The sequence below is a fragment of the Podarcis raffonei genome, chromosome 3 (assembly GCF_027172205.1).
Source record: "Podarcis raffonei isolate rPodRaf1 chromosome 3, rPodRaf1.pri, whole genome shotgun sequence".
NCBI lineage: Eukaryota > Metazoa > Chordata > Lepidosauria > Squamata > Lacertidae > Podarcis > Podarcis raffonei.
In genome coordinates, this window is record NC_070604.1 from 97087844 (window position 1) to 97105133 (window position 17290).

At 42.5% G+C, this 17290-nt stretch overlaps 1 protein-coding gene, 1 long non-coding RNA gene and 1 other non-coding gene across 9 annotated transcripts in view; 1 reads left to right on the top strand and 2 right to left on the bottom strand.

Annotated features, from left to right (window-relative positions):
• LOC128411129 (uncharacterized) overlaps positions 1-7781 on the bottom strand; it is a 38217-nt gene extending 30436 nt beyond the window's left edge. The window contains exons 1-2 of one of the 2 annotated variants that reach the window (XR_008329697.1): positions 7729-7774; positions 1029-1180 (exon numbers count right to left, since the gene is read on the bottom strand). This is a non-coding gene — a long non-coding RNA (uncharacterized LOC128411129). Of the gene's footprint in view, positions 1-1028; positions 1181-7728 lie in introns of both variants that reach the window. The other variant, XR_008329698.1, reaches the window with a different exon arrangement.
• USH2A (usherin) overlaps positions 7218-17290 on the top strand; it is a 427327-nt gene continuing 417254 nt past the window's right edge. For all 6 annotated transcript variants that reach the window (XR_008329695.1, XM_053383154.1, XM_053383155.1 and 3 more), the window contains exons 1-3: positions 7218-8096; positions 8753-9416; positions 14887-15052. Coding sequence is in view for 5 of the 6 variants with exons in the window: in XM_053383154.1 (XP_053239129.1) it covers positions 8932-9416; positions 14887-15052 (651 nt within the window). In the remaining variant the exon portion in view is untranslated. The remainder of the gene's footprint in view (positions 8097-8752; positions 9417-14886; positions 15053-17290) is intronic.
• TRNAK-CUU (transfer RNA lysine (anticodon CUU)) lies at positions 16024-16096 on the bottom strand. The gene has a single exon. It is a non-coding gene; the product is annotated as a tRNA-Lys (tRNA).

The window sequence follows — 17290 nt, forward strand, 5'->3', positions numbered from 1 at the left end:
TGGATTCATTTCTTTCTATAAAACATTATCTTTCCCTTGCCTCTCAGATGTTCAGTTTAGACTACCTACCCTCAACATCTCTAAATCAAAAGTGATCTCTTTGTTCAGTGGAGGCTGGCTAAAATCTGAAGGAAAAAGTACTGTGGAATTGTGGTGAATTCAGCAGACCTGTTCTGTTATGACAATTTTAGCTAGCACCTGTAAGAATTTGTCCACGATGAGAAAAAAGTTGTGAAAAATAAAGAGTTTTCTGCAACCAAGGAGGTCCACAAAATTGCAGGACCATTTATTCTAGTTGATTTATTCAAAAGTTGCTGCCAGACTGTCACTGTTTTGTGAGAGGGATTCAAAAGCATACTGCAAACTTAATTTTGCACTTTAAAAGTAAGAGGGATTTTGTGAGTGGGATTAAATTGTTTTGCTGCCCTAGCACAACAAATGTACTTCAACAAAGAAATAGACTATTTTTGTGGTTACAAAAGTGATGGGGAAAGGCACTGAAAAGCATGGGATTATAAACACTCTGCAAGCAAATAAGCATGATGAGTGCTCATTGTCACATATCCATCCCACAAACAAGCCAGAAGGAACGCTCAGTAAAGACCAGATATAGTCTAACCTCTGCATAAGCTTTGTGTAAGCAAATCAGGATGAATACTCAATCAACAGACAATTTCCCCAACATGCACTTTTCTAAATATAACTCTGGTTGAATACTACCCTTCAGGAGACATGCATGTCTCCAAGAGTCAGGGGCCACATGTGAAGTTCAGCCCATGGTATCCCTTGCATCTTTTCACACCACATTGAATTTTCCATCTCTAGGCTCCATTGACATTCATCTTCCAGAGAGTTCTGTGACGTTGCAGCAGCCTAGACAATGTGCCAAGGTGTGGGGGGGGGGGCAGGGAGTTCCTTGCTGTACCTTTCCAGTATCTCTCTCCCCCCCCCCCCCGTATCCACTTTGCTCAGTACTCTTCCTCCTCCAAGCATCCCTCTCTGGCTTCCCTGCTTACTCAGCTGCTTACACATTGTTGGCTTCTGTCTGATGCATCCTCTTCATCTTTGTCACCCATGGCATTTGTGGAAGGAGAGATGCTGAGTCTTGTTTGCCTAGAGGTTGCATTGTCTAATTTGGAAGCCATTCACTTTAATCCCGGGTGGCAGGAGCTGGCTGTGCCTGTTGATGAGATAAGGAACTTCACACATGCTTAGATGCACACCTTTATGTAATGCTTCACATGCTCTAGTGAGACATATGACTGAAAATGGATTTGAGTATTTGACTCAGTGTTAACCCCTGCATTTGAACTTCCTTTCAGAGTTTTGAACCACCACCATTTTCTTCGTTCTTTATATCTGTGTCCCCCCTGTGTTTTCATTAACACCCTATTTGAATAATCCCTTCACTATTATAATTCTGCATTCAGATGAATTAATATATACAGTTGATCCCTACAGTGCATTGATTTCTTACAGTTATTCCCAACCATGGCTACCCAGAAGTAAATCCTGCTGAATTTGGTGGGGAATACTCCCAGGTAAATGAGCTAGGATTGCAGCCTTAAATGTCAGTTGTGGATTCTTTCTTGGCCACTGAAGAAATACAGCCATTGCAGGCCCCTTGGGTTAGGAAACGTCTCTCTGTGTCCGGCGGCATGGATAAGAGATGGTTTCTTCTTGTTCCTCCTGCATTTTCACCCCTGAGCATTTTCTTCATAAGGCTCTTGAACAGAAAGTGCCTGCTAGTGCTCTTTTCCTCTCAAATATATTCATCTTTTGTAATCAGAACTGAGGAATCTTCATGCTGCCATGTGGAGATCCTGAGGGGACCCCATTGAAACATCATTCATGCCTGAGATTGGAGGACACCAGCAGCAAAATGTAATGAGACAGCAGAAAGTGGCACAAACGAACAAACTCTCAAGGGTATTTGTTTCACATGATACCATGTAGCTGAACTAGTTGTGGCCACAAAACACATGCAAGACACTGAACTCATCTGACAAGCAGAGTACAGCGGTGCTGCTCGTTTGGAGCAAACACATAGATCCCTAAACGGAACTTAAGATGTATTAAAAGGGGCTTGGGACTGATGGTGTGAGAGAGACCAAAGATACTGGCCAATTAATATGTATTATTATTATTTTAAAAAGCTTGGTTTCCAGAATTTGCTGCAGCAAGGCTATGGCTTACAATCTCTCTGCACCTCTCTCTGGTGCTCTTTTGTACCCACATAAAGCAGATTGAAAGCTTTTCCTTCTGCTATTAAACAAAGCACTATTCTGGTACATTCCCTATGCTGTTGGATTGGTGAGGTACTGTGGGAGGATGAGGAGGTACTGGGTTCCTGAGATCAGAGGAAGATGCCTGTGAAGGTCCTGGGTCTGGTTCTACCACCCTGGCACTCACTCTATGGCAAGTTGTTCAGTTGGCTTCTGCCTGTCCATTGCAAGTCACCCAGTTGCACCTTGGATGCAACAGAGTTCTCTCTCCTTGCTTGAATTATGCTTGTAATAAGCATGCGGTTTTGCGGTTTGTGTTTGGTTGAGGTGTAGGTGTGCTTGAGGCACCATATGGGGAAAGCCACATCCACACATCCTACACCCGATATCATGCATCTCTTCAAAGGGACAATCAGGTGGATAACTTGCTCAAGGATAGGGCTGCTGATGTCCCTGCGCTGTAACTCCCAAGCTCAAGGGCTTTTGACAAGTAGGTGGGACAACCCACCTTTCAATCTTTTTTTTTTAAAAAAAAATTAACCCCCCCCAAATAATAAAACTGTTAATAATAACTGGGCACAAGTCTAGATATGTAATACAATCTCCCTCCTGTCAATTATGTGACATCATGTTGATGTGATTGACAGGTGGGTTGTTCCACTCACTTGACAATATCTGATCCCCAGAATCCAAAAGGCTCTGCACCTGTGCCCTAGGTCATGGATTGCCTACCTATATAAAGTAGTTCAAGAACGTATAGTTGCACATCAAACCTTTCACTTTTGGAAAACTGATTTTTTTTTAACAACATAGCCTTATTTATTTGCTAAAAGTTAGCTGGCCTAAACATAGTCCCTCCTGGGCACTTGACTGCATCAAAGAGCTTGTTACCGTTTTGCACTTCCTGCTCAAGAGAATTGCTGGGCCATGTTCTTGCTGGGCATTTGCCTCTCAGATTTGGCTGTGCAGAGAAATTACAGCTAACTGCACCTGGCAATGATTTTACAGGACTACTATCTCAGGTGCTCTGGCCTCACTAATGTGATCTCTCCAATTATCGGTAGGCTAGGTTGGCAAGTGATCACAGCACCCCAAGCATATCTCCACCTCTAGACTTCAGTTTTCTGAGGAGTTGGAGCTGGATGTGTGGAAATGCTTGCAGCACTGTGTTCACTTGCCAGCCCAGTAAACAGAAGTTGCAGATAACCCCCTTCAACAATGGTTAATGACAGCTTTCTGGTTTGTTTACCTGCTAGAAAGGAGGAAAAGAGGAAGCACGGGTTCACAAAGCCTGTGTATACTCTAGTTTATTAAGCCAATGAAAACCAGGCAACAAGTTTAAACTTGACTTGTGAATCATGGTTTCCCTAAACAATGGTTTGTTGTTACATCTGTGCCTTGGCTTAATCCTAGTTTGTTGTGTTGCGTAACACCCACTCCTCATGTGGTTCTAGTGCATGTTCCCTTCATCAAGATCAAGGGACAGTGCAAGCGGATGGAACACATGCGTAAGTCAGGGTTTGATCATATAAATATGGCTGCACCTTATCTTTGTGGTTTGTTGGGACATTCAGCAAGTCAAAGTTAGCCAAAGCATGGTTTTAGCACTATGACCAAACCCAGCCCAGATGAGAGACTGGAGAAAATTCACCAGCTCAGCAACCAGTCAGATTTATCTCTAAGTGGCCTACTTCTCATAATACGACCCAGTAATGGAAAGAAATTGGTGAATGGGTTTGTTGTCAGGAGCTTGTTGTTTCAAAGAAACTTTCAGCTCTGCCTCTCTAGTAACAAAGGAAATACTGGTGCTAAAAGATGCTGTGTGATGTATGGCATTTTTAAAGCTGTTAAAAGGCTCTTAACAGGTCTATAAAATATTTGCCTCCTCCTCCTGCTTCTTCAGAAATTTTTACTTTAGTATTTATCTCCTTGGTTTATACTGAATTTCCTCCCCTTTAAAACACAAGTTATTAATTATTTCTGAGATGTCAGTATCCAGCTCCCCCTCCAGCTATTAAAAATGTACATGCTTGGTAGTTTTATTATTTAGCATTGAGCAACTTGTACAAAAAGAACCCTGCAAATCAATCAAATTGGACACGAAAATTCATAGCTTTATCATGTCATATCATAGCTTTTTCGTGTTCATTTTCTGCATAAATTGGAGGGTGGAGCTAAAGAGTATAACAAATATCAAGTTTTTGTTCCAGGTAGTCCTGGAATTTTGCACTGGGTGATGGAGTGAAATTGATCCAGCTCATGCACTGCTGGGTAATTTCTTTGTTAAGTCTTTCTATCCATAAGAAGAAACAATACCTCAGGAGTTATGTAAGTAGCAAGGACAGATCAAATGTTGAAGGTCAGTGCTTCAGCATTTACAACAATCTATTCATATATGTAAAATATATTGCAATAAACTCTGAATACCAAATACATTGTTAGAATTTTGCAAAGAGGTAAAATTTGGTGAACAGAATACAAAGCAAAATTGATGGATGGAGGGATCAATTATGAATTAAGGTGTTCAACTTTAATTATTCTAATATTTAAAAGGGAATGCTGCCAGAGGTCATGTGTGCACTACAAATTTGGTGGGGAAATTATGTTTCTCCCCCATTTTCCATAATTATCAGCAAAAATCTACGATAGATCATGATGGAAAAGCAATAAGGCAGAGGGAGGGAGCAAACTGTTGGTCTCCTGTTCTCCTCGCCTTTCGTAATCAAATCACTTTGTGAATAATGTGATCAGTCCAGAATTATCTCAGGTCAAGTAGGCATTCTCAGGATGAGCTGCATTTAGTTCCCTCATTTTCTTACCTGAGCCTTTTGTATGATTTGAAATCACCAGAGATTGTTGTTGTTTAGTCATTTAGTCGTGTCCGACTCTTCGTGACCCCATGGACCAGAGCACGCCAGGCACTCCTGTCTTCCACTGCCTCCCGCAGTTTGGTCAAACTCATGCTGCTAGCTTTAAGAACACTATCCAACCATCTCGTCCTCTGTTGTCCCCTTCTCCTTGTGCCCTCCGTCTTTCCCAACATCAGGGTCTTTTCCAGGGAGTCTTCTCTTCTCATGAGGTGGCCAAAGTCTTGGAGCCTCAGCTTCACAATCTGTCCTTCCAGTGAGCACTCAGGGCTGATTTCCTTCAGAATGGATAGGTTTGATCTTCTCGCAGTCCATGGGACTCTCAAGAGTCTCCTCCAGCACCATAATTCAAAAGCATCAATTCTTCGGCGATCAGCCTTCTTTATGGTCCAGCTCTCACTTCCATACATCACTACAGGGAAAACCATAGCTTTAACTATACGGACCTTTGTTGGCAGAGATTACTCTGTTTTGGAGATGGTTTCCACTCACCTTGAAAGCCAAGTAAATTCCAAGTAAATAAGTGAGAAGGGGATGTCTTCAGATGACTCAAGTCATTATCCTTCTTGCTTCTTTACTTTGAATTGGCCATTGCTGCTAGCAGATGTCGCTCTGTGCAAAAACTATCCTCACAGAGGAATGCAGGGGAGTGCAACACTGGGAATTTTTTTTTTAATAGTGCAGAAACAATGACATCACCTTCCAGGCCACAACCAGATTCTGAAACGCCCATCCCAGCCATGTGTGCCTGTCTCCATGGCTATATTTGAAGAACCATTCTATATTTGGTCTATGTTTCAGTACCCTTTCTTTTATTGATTTTGGTTCTCCCAGCTGCTTTTTGTTTCACTTACTTATTCTGCTACTTTTATGCTCTTCATTTCTTTTTCTGTTTTATTTTTGGGTTACATTTTTATTATAAGCCATCTTGACAGCTGGCATTGTATGCATTTCCCTACACATTTCCCCCCTGTAAAAATATGCATTTCTGTATTTTATTTTTTTAAAACCACAACCCAAAATTTAGAGTGGTATGTGGTATGCAATCCAGTCTCATTTCTAGGTAAGTATGGAGGCTATGAATTAGGCCAGCTTATGTGTTTCTTTATTCTTATATTTATACCCCCCCCTTTTCTTCAAGGACCTCAAGGTGGCATATACTCTTCTCCCTCTGCCAACTTTATCATTTCAACAATCCTGCGAGGTAGGCTCTGTTGGGAGACAGTGACTGGCTCAAAGTCACCAAGTGGGCCTCATGGCTGAGTAGGGATTTGAACCCTGGTTAACTATGACACCACGCTGCCTTTAAATGTGGACCGACCAAAATTCTTCTCCATCCCTAGTTGTGTTACTGGGCCACCTGACAAATGAACCGAGGAACAAATATTGTGATAGTTGATTGGTTCTAAAGCATTGTACCTTAGGAGCCCTACTGATGGAGTTTGGTTTTTTTTATATAAAAAAGCCTGTGAGATAATATATCACTCAGATCCTGGGTCTTTTGGTATACAACACTGTTCCTGGTGTGAGCCTTATTGACCCAGGGCCTTTTTGGTGGCAGTTTCCCATTTGTGGAATGCCCTTCCTTGTGAGGTGCATCTGTCTCCCACATGACTAAGTCTAATAAGGAATTTAAAAACATTCCTGTTTACTCAGGCATTCGATGGCTGAAAGACACTGTTCTCAGCAACATTGAGGCCACCGGTTGAAGGGATCTTAGCTGCTTTTGGAAAGTAGTAAACTTTTAAAGATTATATATATTGTTGTTACTACTACTAGTACTACTACTACTAATAATAATAATAGCTTTACCAGCCTGGGCTTCTTCAGAAAGAAAGGCAGGATATAAATTGAATAATAATACTGAGGAATTCAACCCCTTCGTGGTATTAGAATCTGTTCAGTCCCTGTAACCTGAGGCACTTTAACAGTCATGGCTCCCCTCAGTGACGCCTGAGAATTCTCGTTTGTTAAGGTTGCTGGCCTCGCCGAACTGTAATTCCCATCTATAATTCCCATCTATAATTCCCATCTATTCCCAAGACTATTAAAGTGGTGGGATTTTAAACACATGGTGTGGGTGTGAGCAAGGAAACCTGACTTATTTGGTGGTGGGGTTCCCCGCCCGGGGGGGGGATACTGTAGTATTGCTTTCCTCTGGTGGGCAAGAAGCTTTGTCTGCCATTTTGACAACTACAAAGATTCTGTGGCTGAAGCAGCAGGTGAAACACAGGGAATGGAAACCCCTGAACACAAAGGAAGGGAATAAGAACCAATTTGTTGCCACTGGCTGTATTAAATATTTTATGCTTTGAATTTGAGCAACAATGCGAGAGTGTGCTGACACACTGCTTTTACCTCACACACATGAAGCGTGTTGAGAGAGAGAGAGAGAGAGAGAGAGAGAGAGAGAGAGGAAAACAACAGCAACATAACCTCCCCCCCCAACCCCCATTGGTGTTGACAGCATATTCTACGCTGCTGCTTTAAAATTAGATATGCACTGTTGTGTCCTGAGTGCTTCAGACTCCCCCCCTGCCCCCCCGCTGCGATTAAGAGTCCTGCATGTAAGCATGAGGAGAGCAGACAGTTTCCTGGCATCCCACTTAAAGTGCTTACTGTCTGAGATACTTTACCTGGGAACCTGAGTGTTCCTTCCACAGCGCCTCCTGCCAAGGCCTGTTTACTAAGAATTACTGGGGGTAACTCCACGGTTGCCAGGCAACGGGAACTAGTGTTCCTGCCATTTGAACCAATTGTCAAACCGAAGGTTTGAGCAGTCGTCTCTTTGAAATGCAATAAATAACAACAACTCAACTTACCTATCAATAACAATTACACGGTATTGTGTATATATATATGTATATGCGCCAAGTTATCTATCTATAGTATCGGAAAGAGCACAGACATTTGCTAGGAAAAGGGTCACGCAGGACAGATGGTGATATGTTTTTAATCAGCTTTGCTGAGAGCTAAAAGGAGCTGCGTGAAATGGACAATCGGGGTAAGACGCAAAGTGCTTTGCAAACTTAAAGTTGTGTGTGTATGTGTATTTAACCTTAGAGTATCTTTTCAAAAATGTGCCATGTGTTTATATACTTCTAAATGCCATGTTTAAATTACTTTGCATGCTAAGAAGGTGGGGTTTTTTGTTTTTGCTTGCAGTTGTTGGCATTGCGTGAGTTAAGGGTCTCTGCACTTCAAATATAGAATTGTAAAGCTGTGGCTCTATGTGGCTCAACTATAGAAAACTCTGTGGCTGAAATAAAATACATGGTCCACATGCAAATACAGAATTTGAAGTTTCAGATAGTTGTGCCAATATATATATTTAATTCCTGCATTGTGGGCTTCATGCTTCACATATGCATTTCCCCATCAAAGTTACCTTGTGATTATAATTCTTCCTTATATCTAGTTCTGCATTTTGCTTAGGTATTATACAACTTCATTTATGTGGGGTTATTTAAATCCAGAAGATAAGAAGCTCAGACAAGGGAGAATCATATTCATATGCCATTACAGTGATAAAATAGATTTTCTATTGCATCTGATGTCTCTCCTCCCCAGCAGATGTAGGTCAGTCTGGCCTTAGGTATATGCATGATTATGTACAAAGCACCCATTTCCCTTATACATTGTTTTTCTGTTGGCTTTCAGGTGTTAACCACTTCCCACGTGTCTGCTGCTGGTTATGAGACGGGCGACACCCTCAGGATTTCAAATTAAGATGAAATGCTGCGTCATCTCTAAACCAGGCTACCCAAGGGCATTGCCACTGATGCAGTCATCATTACTTATTTAGGGATGCCTTATCAAGAGGAGACCTTCCTGTAAACATGATTTGCCTGGCTCTTCCCTTGCACTGTGGTTTCTTGTTCCATGCCATTGAAACATTCATAATGGCTCATTATACATCTTTACCCCTGGCCAGCTCTCAGGGGCACTTCCCAAGACTTGAAAATGTGGGTTCTTTCAAAAACATTTCCATTGTGCCAACCCAGGCTACCTGTGGGCTGCCAGACCGGAGTGCTTTTTGTCAAAGCTCTGCTGCTGTCGAAAGTATCCTCTCCTGTACCCAGCAGTTTTGCATTCAGGAGTGCCCATACAGATCGTCACCTGCCCCTTATGCTGCCATGCTCTCAAAAGGTCAGGGTGCCTGCATCACAAAAGACAAGAATGACCTGCATCCTGGATCACTGAGCAACTCATCAAGCTTTATTTTTCATAACCTAAAGGGTTGCTTTTCCACTCCCCACGCTCGGAAGCTTGGGACATCATTTACCTTAATAGTGTGGTTGAAACCTGAGAAAGAAGGTGTAATGTAAGTAGCTGGCAGGTGTTGACTTAATCTGTAAAATCAGTCATAGTAGTAGCATACAAAGTTACTGTTCAGGTGTATATAAAATGGATGTGACAACCTGATCCTTACTCTGAACATATTACAATTCTAGTCTGGCTGCACTGGCATCCAAAATGTTCCCACTTTCCAGGGAAAATTCAAAGTACTGCTTTTTACCTATAGAACTTTACTTAGCTTGGTGGCCCACTACCAAGGATGCCTTTTCCATTATGTGCTTACTTGAACCTTGAGGTCATAAAAAGAGGACTGCCAAATACCCTCTCTGACAGAAATATAGCCATAAGGGAGAGGGCCTTTTCAGCAGTGGCCCCTCCCCTATGAAGCACTGTTCCTAGAGAGATCTACCTAGTGCCAGTGTTATCATATTTTTGGCACAAGGCAAAGATGTGTCTTTTCTTCCTGGTATTTCATTTGACCTTTTTGCCTACTGCCGGTATTTGCTGTTGGGATATTTTATGGTGATCTTGTTGTCTTTAGCTTTGCTTATTGTTTTTCAGGTTTAATAGTTCTGTACTCCTGTTGTAAGTCACCATAGCAGCATTTTTTTGGTATATGTTGATGAATAAACAAAGATTGGTGATAATGATTATGATGATAATTCGGTACAGCCCTACTTGGACTCCAGCACTTTGGACTACGTTTGGGAATCACATGTTTGATGGCTTCACCATGGAAAATGTTTTCTGTCTGTGGAAAATGAACATGGTTAAAAGTGTTGTAGCCTAGCATTTTCTGTTTTGTGCTTATTCTCTGTGTGCAGAGCTTTTAACATCCATGTGGTTTCCCTCCCAATTGCATTTTGAAGTGGGGGACTATTCTACAAGGTAAACATGTAAACATGGAGCTGTATTGCCATATAAAATTTGCAAATGCACACAATGTCACTTTCTAGGTGCAGCAATATAAGGGAAGACTTGCTATGCTCCCTGTCAATTGCAATCCCATTTTACAAGTTTATTATCAAATGTTTGGCATGAAAGGAGTCAGTATAGCTGGGTTTATGGCAGCCGAAAGTGATGGAATCTTTGAGTCTCATATCCATTACTTCTCCCCTCCAATGGCATACATTTCCTTAAGAGGCTCATTTCTTTACTATGCAACATATAATCTATTACACTGAAGGTGGCATATACCATTGTTATGTTGTATCTACCAGGTATGTGCACCAGCCACAAGATTCACCTTGTATCTACAGTTGGAATGTTGTGAAGCAAGCTAACCTCTTTTGGATCTACTTGGTGACCTTCCAGTTTAACCCGATACCAAAGTGACAGCCTGTAGGTCCACAAGGCGATGCCAGGGCAACATCCTTGCCCCAATTCATGCCACCAGAACAATTTATGACTGCCACTGTTTCATACCTCATTTGCATCATGACAGAACAATGGCAAATCTACCCTATTGCATTTAAGTATTGTGTTTATTGTTCATGGTGGTTTTTCAGATCGAGAGACCATCTTCAATGTCATGTCTCTCTTTGAAAGACTGAAATGATTCAAGAGCTCAAGTGCCCACAGAGACCATCCATTGATTCAGTAGAATCTGATGGTTCACAATGACTGAAGCCACTGAAGAATACAAATATGACCAGCAGAAAGCATTGCCCTTTCAGCTTCTAGATTGGCAGTGGGCACATGGCAGGACATCTCCCATGTGGTACAGTTATTTATTTATTACCTAACATGTTTGTTATCCCACATTTCAGGAAGTATTACCAAGCTGGTCTACGTTCTTCAAAAAGAAGTAACTTCTTGGAGAGCAGCTATATATTAATACTAGAGAGGAAAACAAAATTCCAATAAGAACTGATGCAATTATTCTGGATTTTATTTTAAAGTGTTACACATCAAGGTCACTTCCATTACTAAAGTCATGACACATGTAGGGGTCCACATGTGGGGGTGTTTGTTTTTAGATAAGCAAAATTAATAAACCCTGGATTATCCAATTATTGTTTATCCAGGAACTGGGTAAATCCAGTTCATAAATATTTTCCTACTTGGCTGTGTCTTCTATCAAATATTTGTTAACGAAAAACTAACATGTTTACATGCAAACAGAATTGGCAATATGTTAAGAAATGCATTTTTAGTAAACTTGCAGACTGCATGTTTGGCTTTAAAGATTCTGTTGACAAATACTGATGGGATCAAAATCATTACCGAAAGGGAGTAATGGTCCAACTCTATTTATCTTATCAGATTAAAAGTGTGTTAGTCACAAATCTGTCAACGGGCATAACCATAACTGTATCCAGTTGAAAGCAATGTGACGAGACTTAGGAGCAACTAGTATTAAGCCATTTTTTGGCATGTTGTGGCTTAGAACTTTGAACTAATGCAACAGTGTTTTCCCCCCAAAACTAGAAACACACACACACACACACACACACATGTTTTAATGTATTTTCAATGTTTGTTATTGATATAGATAAAGTCGCTCAGATTCGGGAAGAGGTAGGCACCACCGTGGGAGCAGGGCCGAGGCAAGAGAGTGCCAGAGTCCTGTCTAGCCAAATTGTGTGGGATCAGTTCCAATCTGTTACCTCCGAGGATGTGGACAGGCTGCTTGGACGAGTGAAACCAACCACCTGTCTCCTTGATCCTTGCCCATCCTGGCTCATAAAAGCTAGCTGGGAAGGGCTGGGCAATGGGCTTCGTGGAGTGGTGAATGCTTCCCTCCGTGAGGGAGCCTTCCCAGACCCGCTGAAAGAGGCGGTTATTAAACCGCTACTTAAAAAACCATCTTTAGATGCGGCCACGGTGGCCAACTATCGCCCAGTCTCAAATCTTCCATTCTTGGGCAAGGTGATTGAGCGAGTGGTTGCTGAACAACTCCAGGCATGCCTGGAAGAAGCGGACCATTTGGATCCCTTCCAGTCGGGATTCAGGCCTCATCATGGGACTGAAACTGCCTTGGTCGCACTGGTTGATGATCTCCGGCGGGCTAGGGACAAAGGTGAGAGCTGTTTCCTAGTTCTGCTGGATTTCTCAGCGGCATTTGATACCATCGACCATAACATCCTTCTGGACCGTCTTGAGGGGCTGGGAGCTGGGGGCACTGTCATACAGTGGTTCCGCTCCTTTCTCCTGGGCCGTGTTCAGAAAGTGGTGGTGGGGGATGAGTGTTCAGACCCCTGGGCTCTCACTTGTGGGGTGCCTCAGGGTTCTGTCCAATCCCCCATGCTTTTCAACATCTATATGCAGCTGCTGGGAGAGATCATCAGGGGGTTTGGGCTGGGTGTTCATCAGTATGCGGATGATACCCAGCTCTACCTCTCTTTCAAATCAGAACCAGTGAAGGCGGTGAAGGTCCTGTGTGAGTGCCTTGGAGGCGGTTGGAGGTTGGATGGCGGCTAACGGCTAACAGATTGAGGTTGAATCCTGACAAGACAGAAGTACTGTTCTTGGGGGACAGGAGGCGGGCAGGTGTGGAGGATTCCCTGGTCCTGAATGGGGTAACTGTGCCCCTGAAGGACCAGGTGTGCAGCTTGGGAGTCATTTTGGACTCGCAGCTGTCCATGGAGGCACAGGTTAAATCTGTGTCCAGGGCAGCTGTTTACCAGCTCCATCTGGTATGCAGGCTGAGACCCTATCTGCCTGCGGACTGTCTTGCCAGAGTGGTGCATGCTCTGGTTATCTCCCGCTTGGACTACTGCAATGCGCTCTACATGGAGCTACCTTTGAAGGTGACCCGGAAACTACAACTAATCCAGAACACGGCAGCTAGACTGGTGACTGGGAGCAGCTGCCGAGACCACATAACACCGGTCTTAAAAGACCTACATTGGCTCCCAGTTCGTTTCCGAGCACAATTCAAAGTGTTGGTGCTGACCTTTAAAGCCCTAAATGGCCTCGGCCCAGTATACCTAAAGGAGCATCTCCACCCCCATCGTTCTGCCCGGACACTGAGATCCAGCGCCGAGGGCCTTCTGGCGGTTCCCTCACTGCGAGAAGCCAAGTTACAGGGAACCAGGCAGAGGGCCTTCTCGGTAGTGGCGCCCTCCCTGTGGAACGCCCTCCCACCAGATGTCAAAGAGAACAACAACTATCAGACTTTTAGAAGACATCTGAGGCAGCCCTATTTAGGGAAGCTTTTAATGTTTGATGTATTAGAGGATTTTAATATTTTTTTGGAAGCCGCCCAGAGTGGCTGGGGAAGCCCAGCCAGATGGGCGGGGTACAAATAAATTATTATTAATTATTTATTATTATTATTATTATTATTATTATTATTATTATTATTATAATATAAGTATTGCTTATAAGAACATGATCATGCATAAAGTAGGTTATAATTTTATCATCTTTAGAGCAGCAGAAGATTCTGCCATGAACATGCCATTCTAACTGAGTACAACTGAATTTAGTGGCAAGGCCCAACCCTACCATTATAATGCCAAAATTGATAGATGCTGAGGCCAGGGAGTAGTTTGCAAGGTTTTGGAGGTCAGCGCTGTTTACAACCACACTTGCTCAGCCTAAACATGTCTGCATACTACTACTCCATATTCAGAGAAAGAAAAACTGGGAGGATTCTAGCTCAAATATTCCTACTGCAACCCTGGCTTTCAGGTCAGGCTGTTTTCAGGCCACTAAAACTGGTCTGAAATGCAAAGGACCCAAGTATGGGCAACATATAGGCCAGTCTAGGTAGCTGAGTGTTCACGCAAAGCAAGGAGGATTCTTCCAAAGACCACAGTACGAGAGGAAATGATTGCATTTCCATTCTCTGCCTACTGTGTTCATGACAATACCCACAGCCCAAACTGATGCAGACAAATTTTACATCATGTCATTTGACCTTTAGGAGGGCATTCTACTCTGTACAGTGGGTGAAAATAGGGCTGGATCTAGACACATCAAAGAAGTGTTTCGGTTTAAAGTGTTGTAAATTTAAACAGGGAAAACAGGTAGAAAAAATGGGACACCACATCACCATCTGGTGGCACAATGTTATATCACATATACAACGCATATAAATCGTGTTTTCTTTACCAGTCTAGCTGAGTCCTAGGACTGCTCTTCAGTGGGCTATCCTGATTAAGACCGTGCTACAGAAACCATTGCAATGAAAAAGGAACAGAGGCCTGCTTTGCTCCATGCATTTCTAATATTCTACACATGTACAAAATCCTGTCAAGTTCTATGCATGCACAAAAATACAAAGGCATTGATGAAACATCAGTGGTGTAACCCAATTCTACATTTGGTAGTGACAGTGGCCTGCACTGGTGCCATGCACTTCCACTTGCCACAGATGATTATGTTTAATTTGCACTATCCCAAGTGAAAACTTAACCCAAGTAGAGAGGCATTTGCCTGCAAAACACGGCATCGCTTCTCCCTCTTCTTCCTCTGGTTTTTGTAATACAGCTCAGCTACTCCTCTGGAAGTTGACCTTTGACTTTCCTTCTTTATTGTTTCCAAAGGTGTATGGTGGAGAAAGCTGTTGATGGGCAGACTGTGTTCAAGCTTACAGTCTCTGAGAAAGAGACCATGTTTTATTATCGCACTGCAAATGGGCTGCAGCCACCGATAAAAGTAATGACACTGGGGAGAATTCTTGTGAAGGAATGGAATCATCTTAGCGTGCAGGTGAGTGAAATGACAACACACACACATTTAGCATGGGTAAAGTCTTGAATTGTATGATTGGGGCATAGCTGAACAAACACCAAAGAGGCAGAGTTCAGGTTAAAATATATTGTTATATACAGGTATATATTATTGTAAAAGGGTAAATCCTGTCAGGCTAACCTTTTAGAGTTTTTTAAAAATAAAGTGTTGATTAGTATATGGATAGGAGGTTAGAGTTTCAAAAATCATTTGATAAAGCAATTCACCCAAAACTCCTGAGTATGCTTAACCATCAAAGGATAAGACAGGTCCATTTATGGATCAGTACCTAGTGAAAAAACAAGAAGCAGGGAGTAGGAATGAATGAATAGATCTCAAAACAGAGGAATGTAAGTGGAGTCCCCCTAAGAATCAGATTTGGGTCCTGAGCTTTTTAACTTGTTCATGAATGATGCAGATTTTGGGGCAAGCAGTGAGATGGTCATATTTGCTGGTGATGCCAACTTGTTCAAGGTGGTTAGGTTAATCTAAAAAAGTAAGTAAGTGGTGTAGGGATGATCGCTGGGTGTGGAGCACACTCCCCACCAGCAGGCAGCCGCAGCCTCAGCCTCAGCCTGCCTGCACGCGTGACACTCCCCCTCACAGACAAAGCCACAGCTGTCTGAACATCATGCCCTCTGTCTAACCTTTTGCGGTCTCAGTAGTTTGCGGTGACCTGTCTGTAAACTTTATCTCTGAGACCTTTGTCTCCTTCACTGTGCAAGGGGAAAATGATGCAGTGGAAACAGGTGCCAAAATAACTTTGTACCACCCCACGATCTCGGGACTGGAAGATGTGTAAAGGTCACAGCCCAAAATGTATCTGCCTGGGTTTGCATATTGTGTCAATAAAAGGAGCCTCCACAGAGCTGGCCGGCAGCTTGCTTGCAGCTCACCTGTGCGCAGCTCACCTGCATTAACTCCTGCCTCATGTCCTTCACTTCATCTGGCGCCCAACGTGGGGCTCAAACCCACGACCCTGAGATCAAGAGTCTCATGCTCTACCGACTGAGCTAGCCGGGCTCTGGGCTTGCAATAAAGGTAAACAGAATTGTTCAGCTAACGTTTTTTGCTTTTGACTGGGTCTGTAAGCAAAGCATTGCTTGCCAAGTTACCAGAGGTGTATCCACCCTCTTATGTGATGTCTAATTTATTTGAAGTATAACTTGTATGTGAACAGTTCTTTCTGTACTGGATTGAGCTAATGGTGCGATTACTATGCAATCCCTGTATATGATACTTCTTAAACCCAGGATGCTATTCATCCATCCATCCATCCATCCCCAATGTCTAAAGTTTACATGTTGTTTGCTTGTTTATTCATTTATTTGATGATGCAAATGGTACTTCAACTACTTATTAAGTACTTTGTATAAGAGACTACATCTTCTAAATGAGGGGTTGACGACCTTTTGGGGCCGGTGGGTACAACTGAAATCTTGAGGAAGTGCTATGGGCACTACTCACAAAATGTCTGCTGTGGAAGTGTGACATTACACAAAATGGCTGCCATGGGGACATGTAGAAGAGGCCAATCCAGTGTAAACAGGAACTGAGTAGGAAGAGCAAACAGTTTCTCATGCATTATGGGTTTTTGAGGTGATATTACTGAGACCTTTCATGAGCACTATAGGAGGTACTGGCAGACATGTTGTGACTGACAGCTATTCTGAAACAATATAAATCCTTTGTTAACCTTTTCAGCAATTGTGTGCAGCAGTTTTCTTTAAGTCAGAATTAATTTTGATAATTTCTTGAAAAACCAATTCCTACCTTTTATTATTCCTCCCTCCTTTGGTTCTCTCTATTTCTTCTTCTTGATGTACCAGGAAATTGGTGTGAATAAAATGTTTGGTTGTTGGATTAAAAGCAGTGACCTTAAGGCCAAGCTAATGAACTTTACACCCAGAAGATGTTACATTTATGCTATTACTGTCAACCACACCTTGTGGACTGAAAAGTTGCTAAATGCTGGGATTTTGCAGAGAAAATGAGGTCACATTTTCTTAAATGATTAGGATGCAACAATGTCTTCTGTGCCAATCCTGGTCTTAAACAGAGATTGCAGAGAGACCTATCATGAAATGCTTGGAGTTTCCAAATTGTCCAGCCAAGCTTGCTTATTTATTTAAAGCATTTTTATCCCAATTTTCAGCTAATAAAAGAATGTTGCTGGAGTAGTGTACAAATGTCAGCTATAAGAAAGTCCCTGTCTTC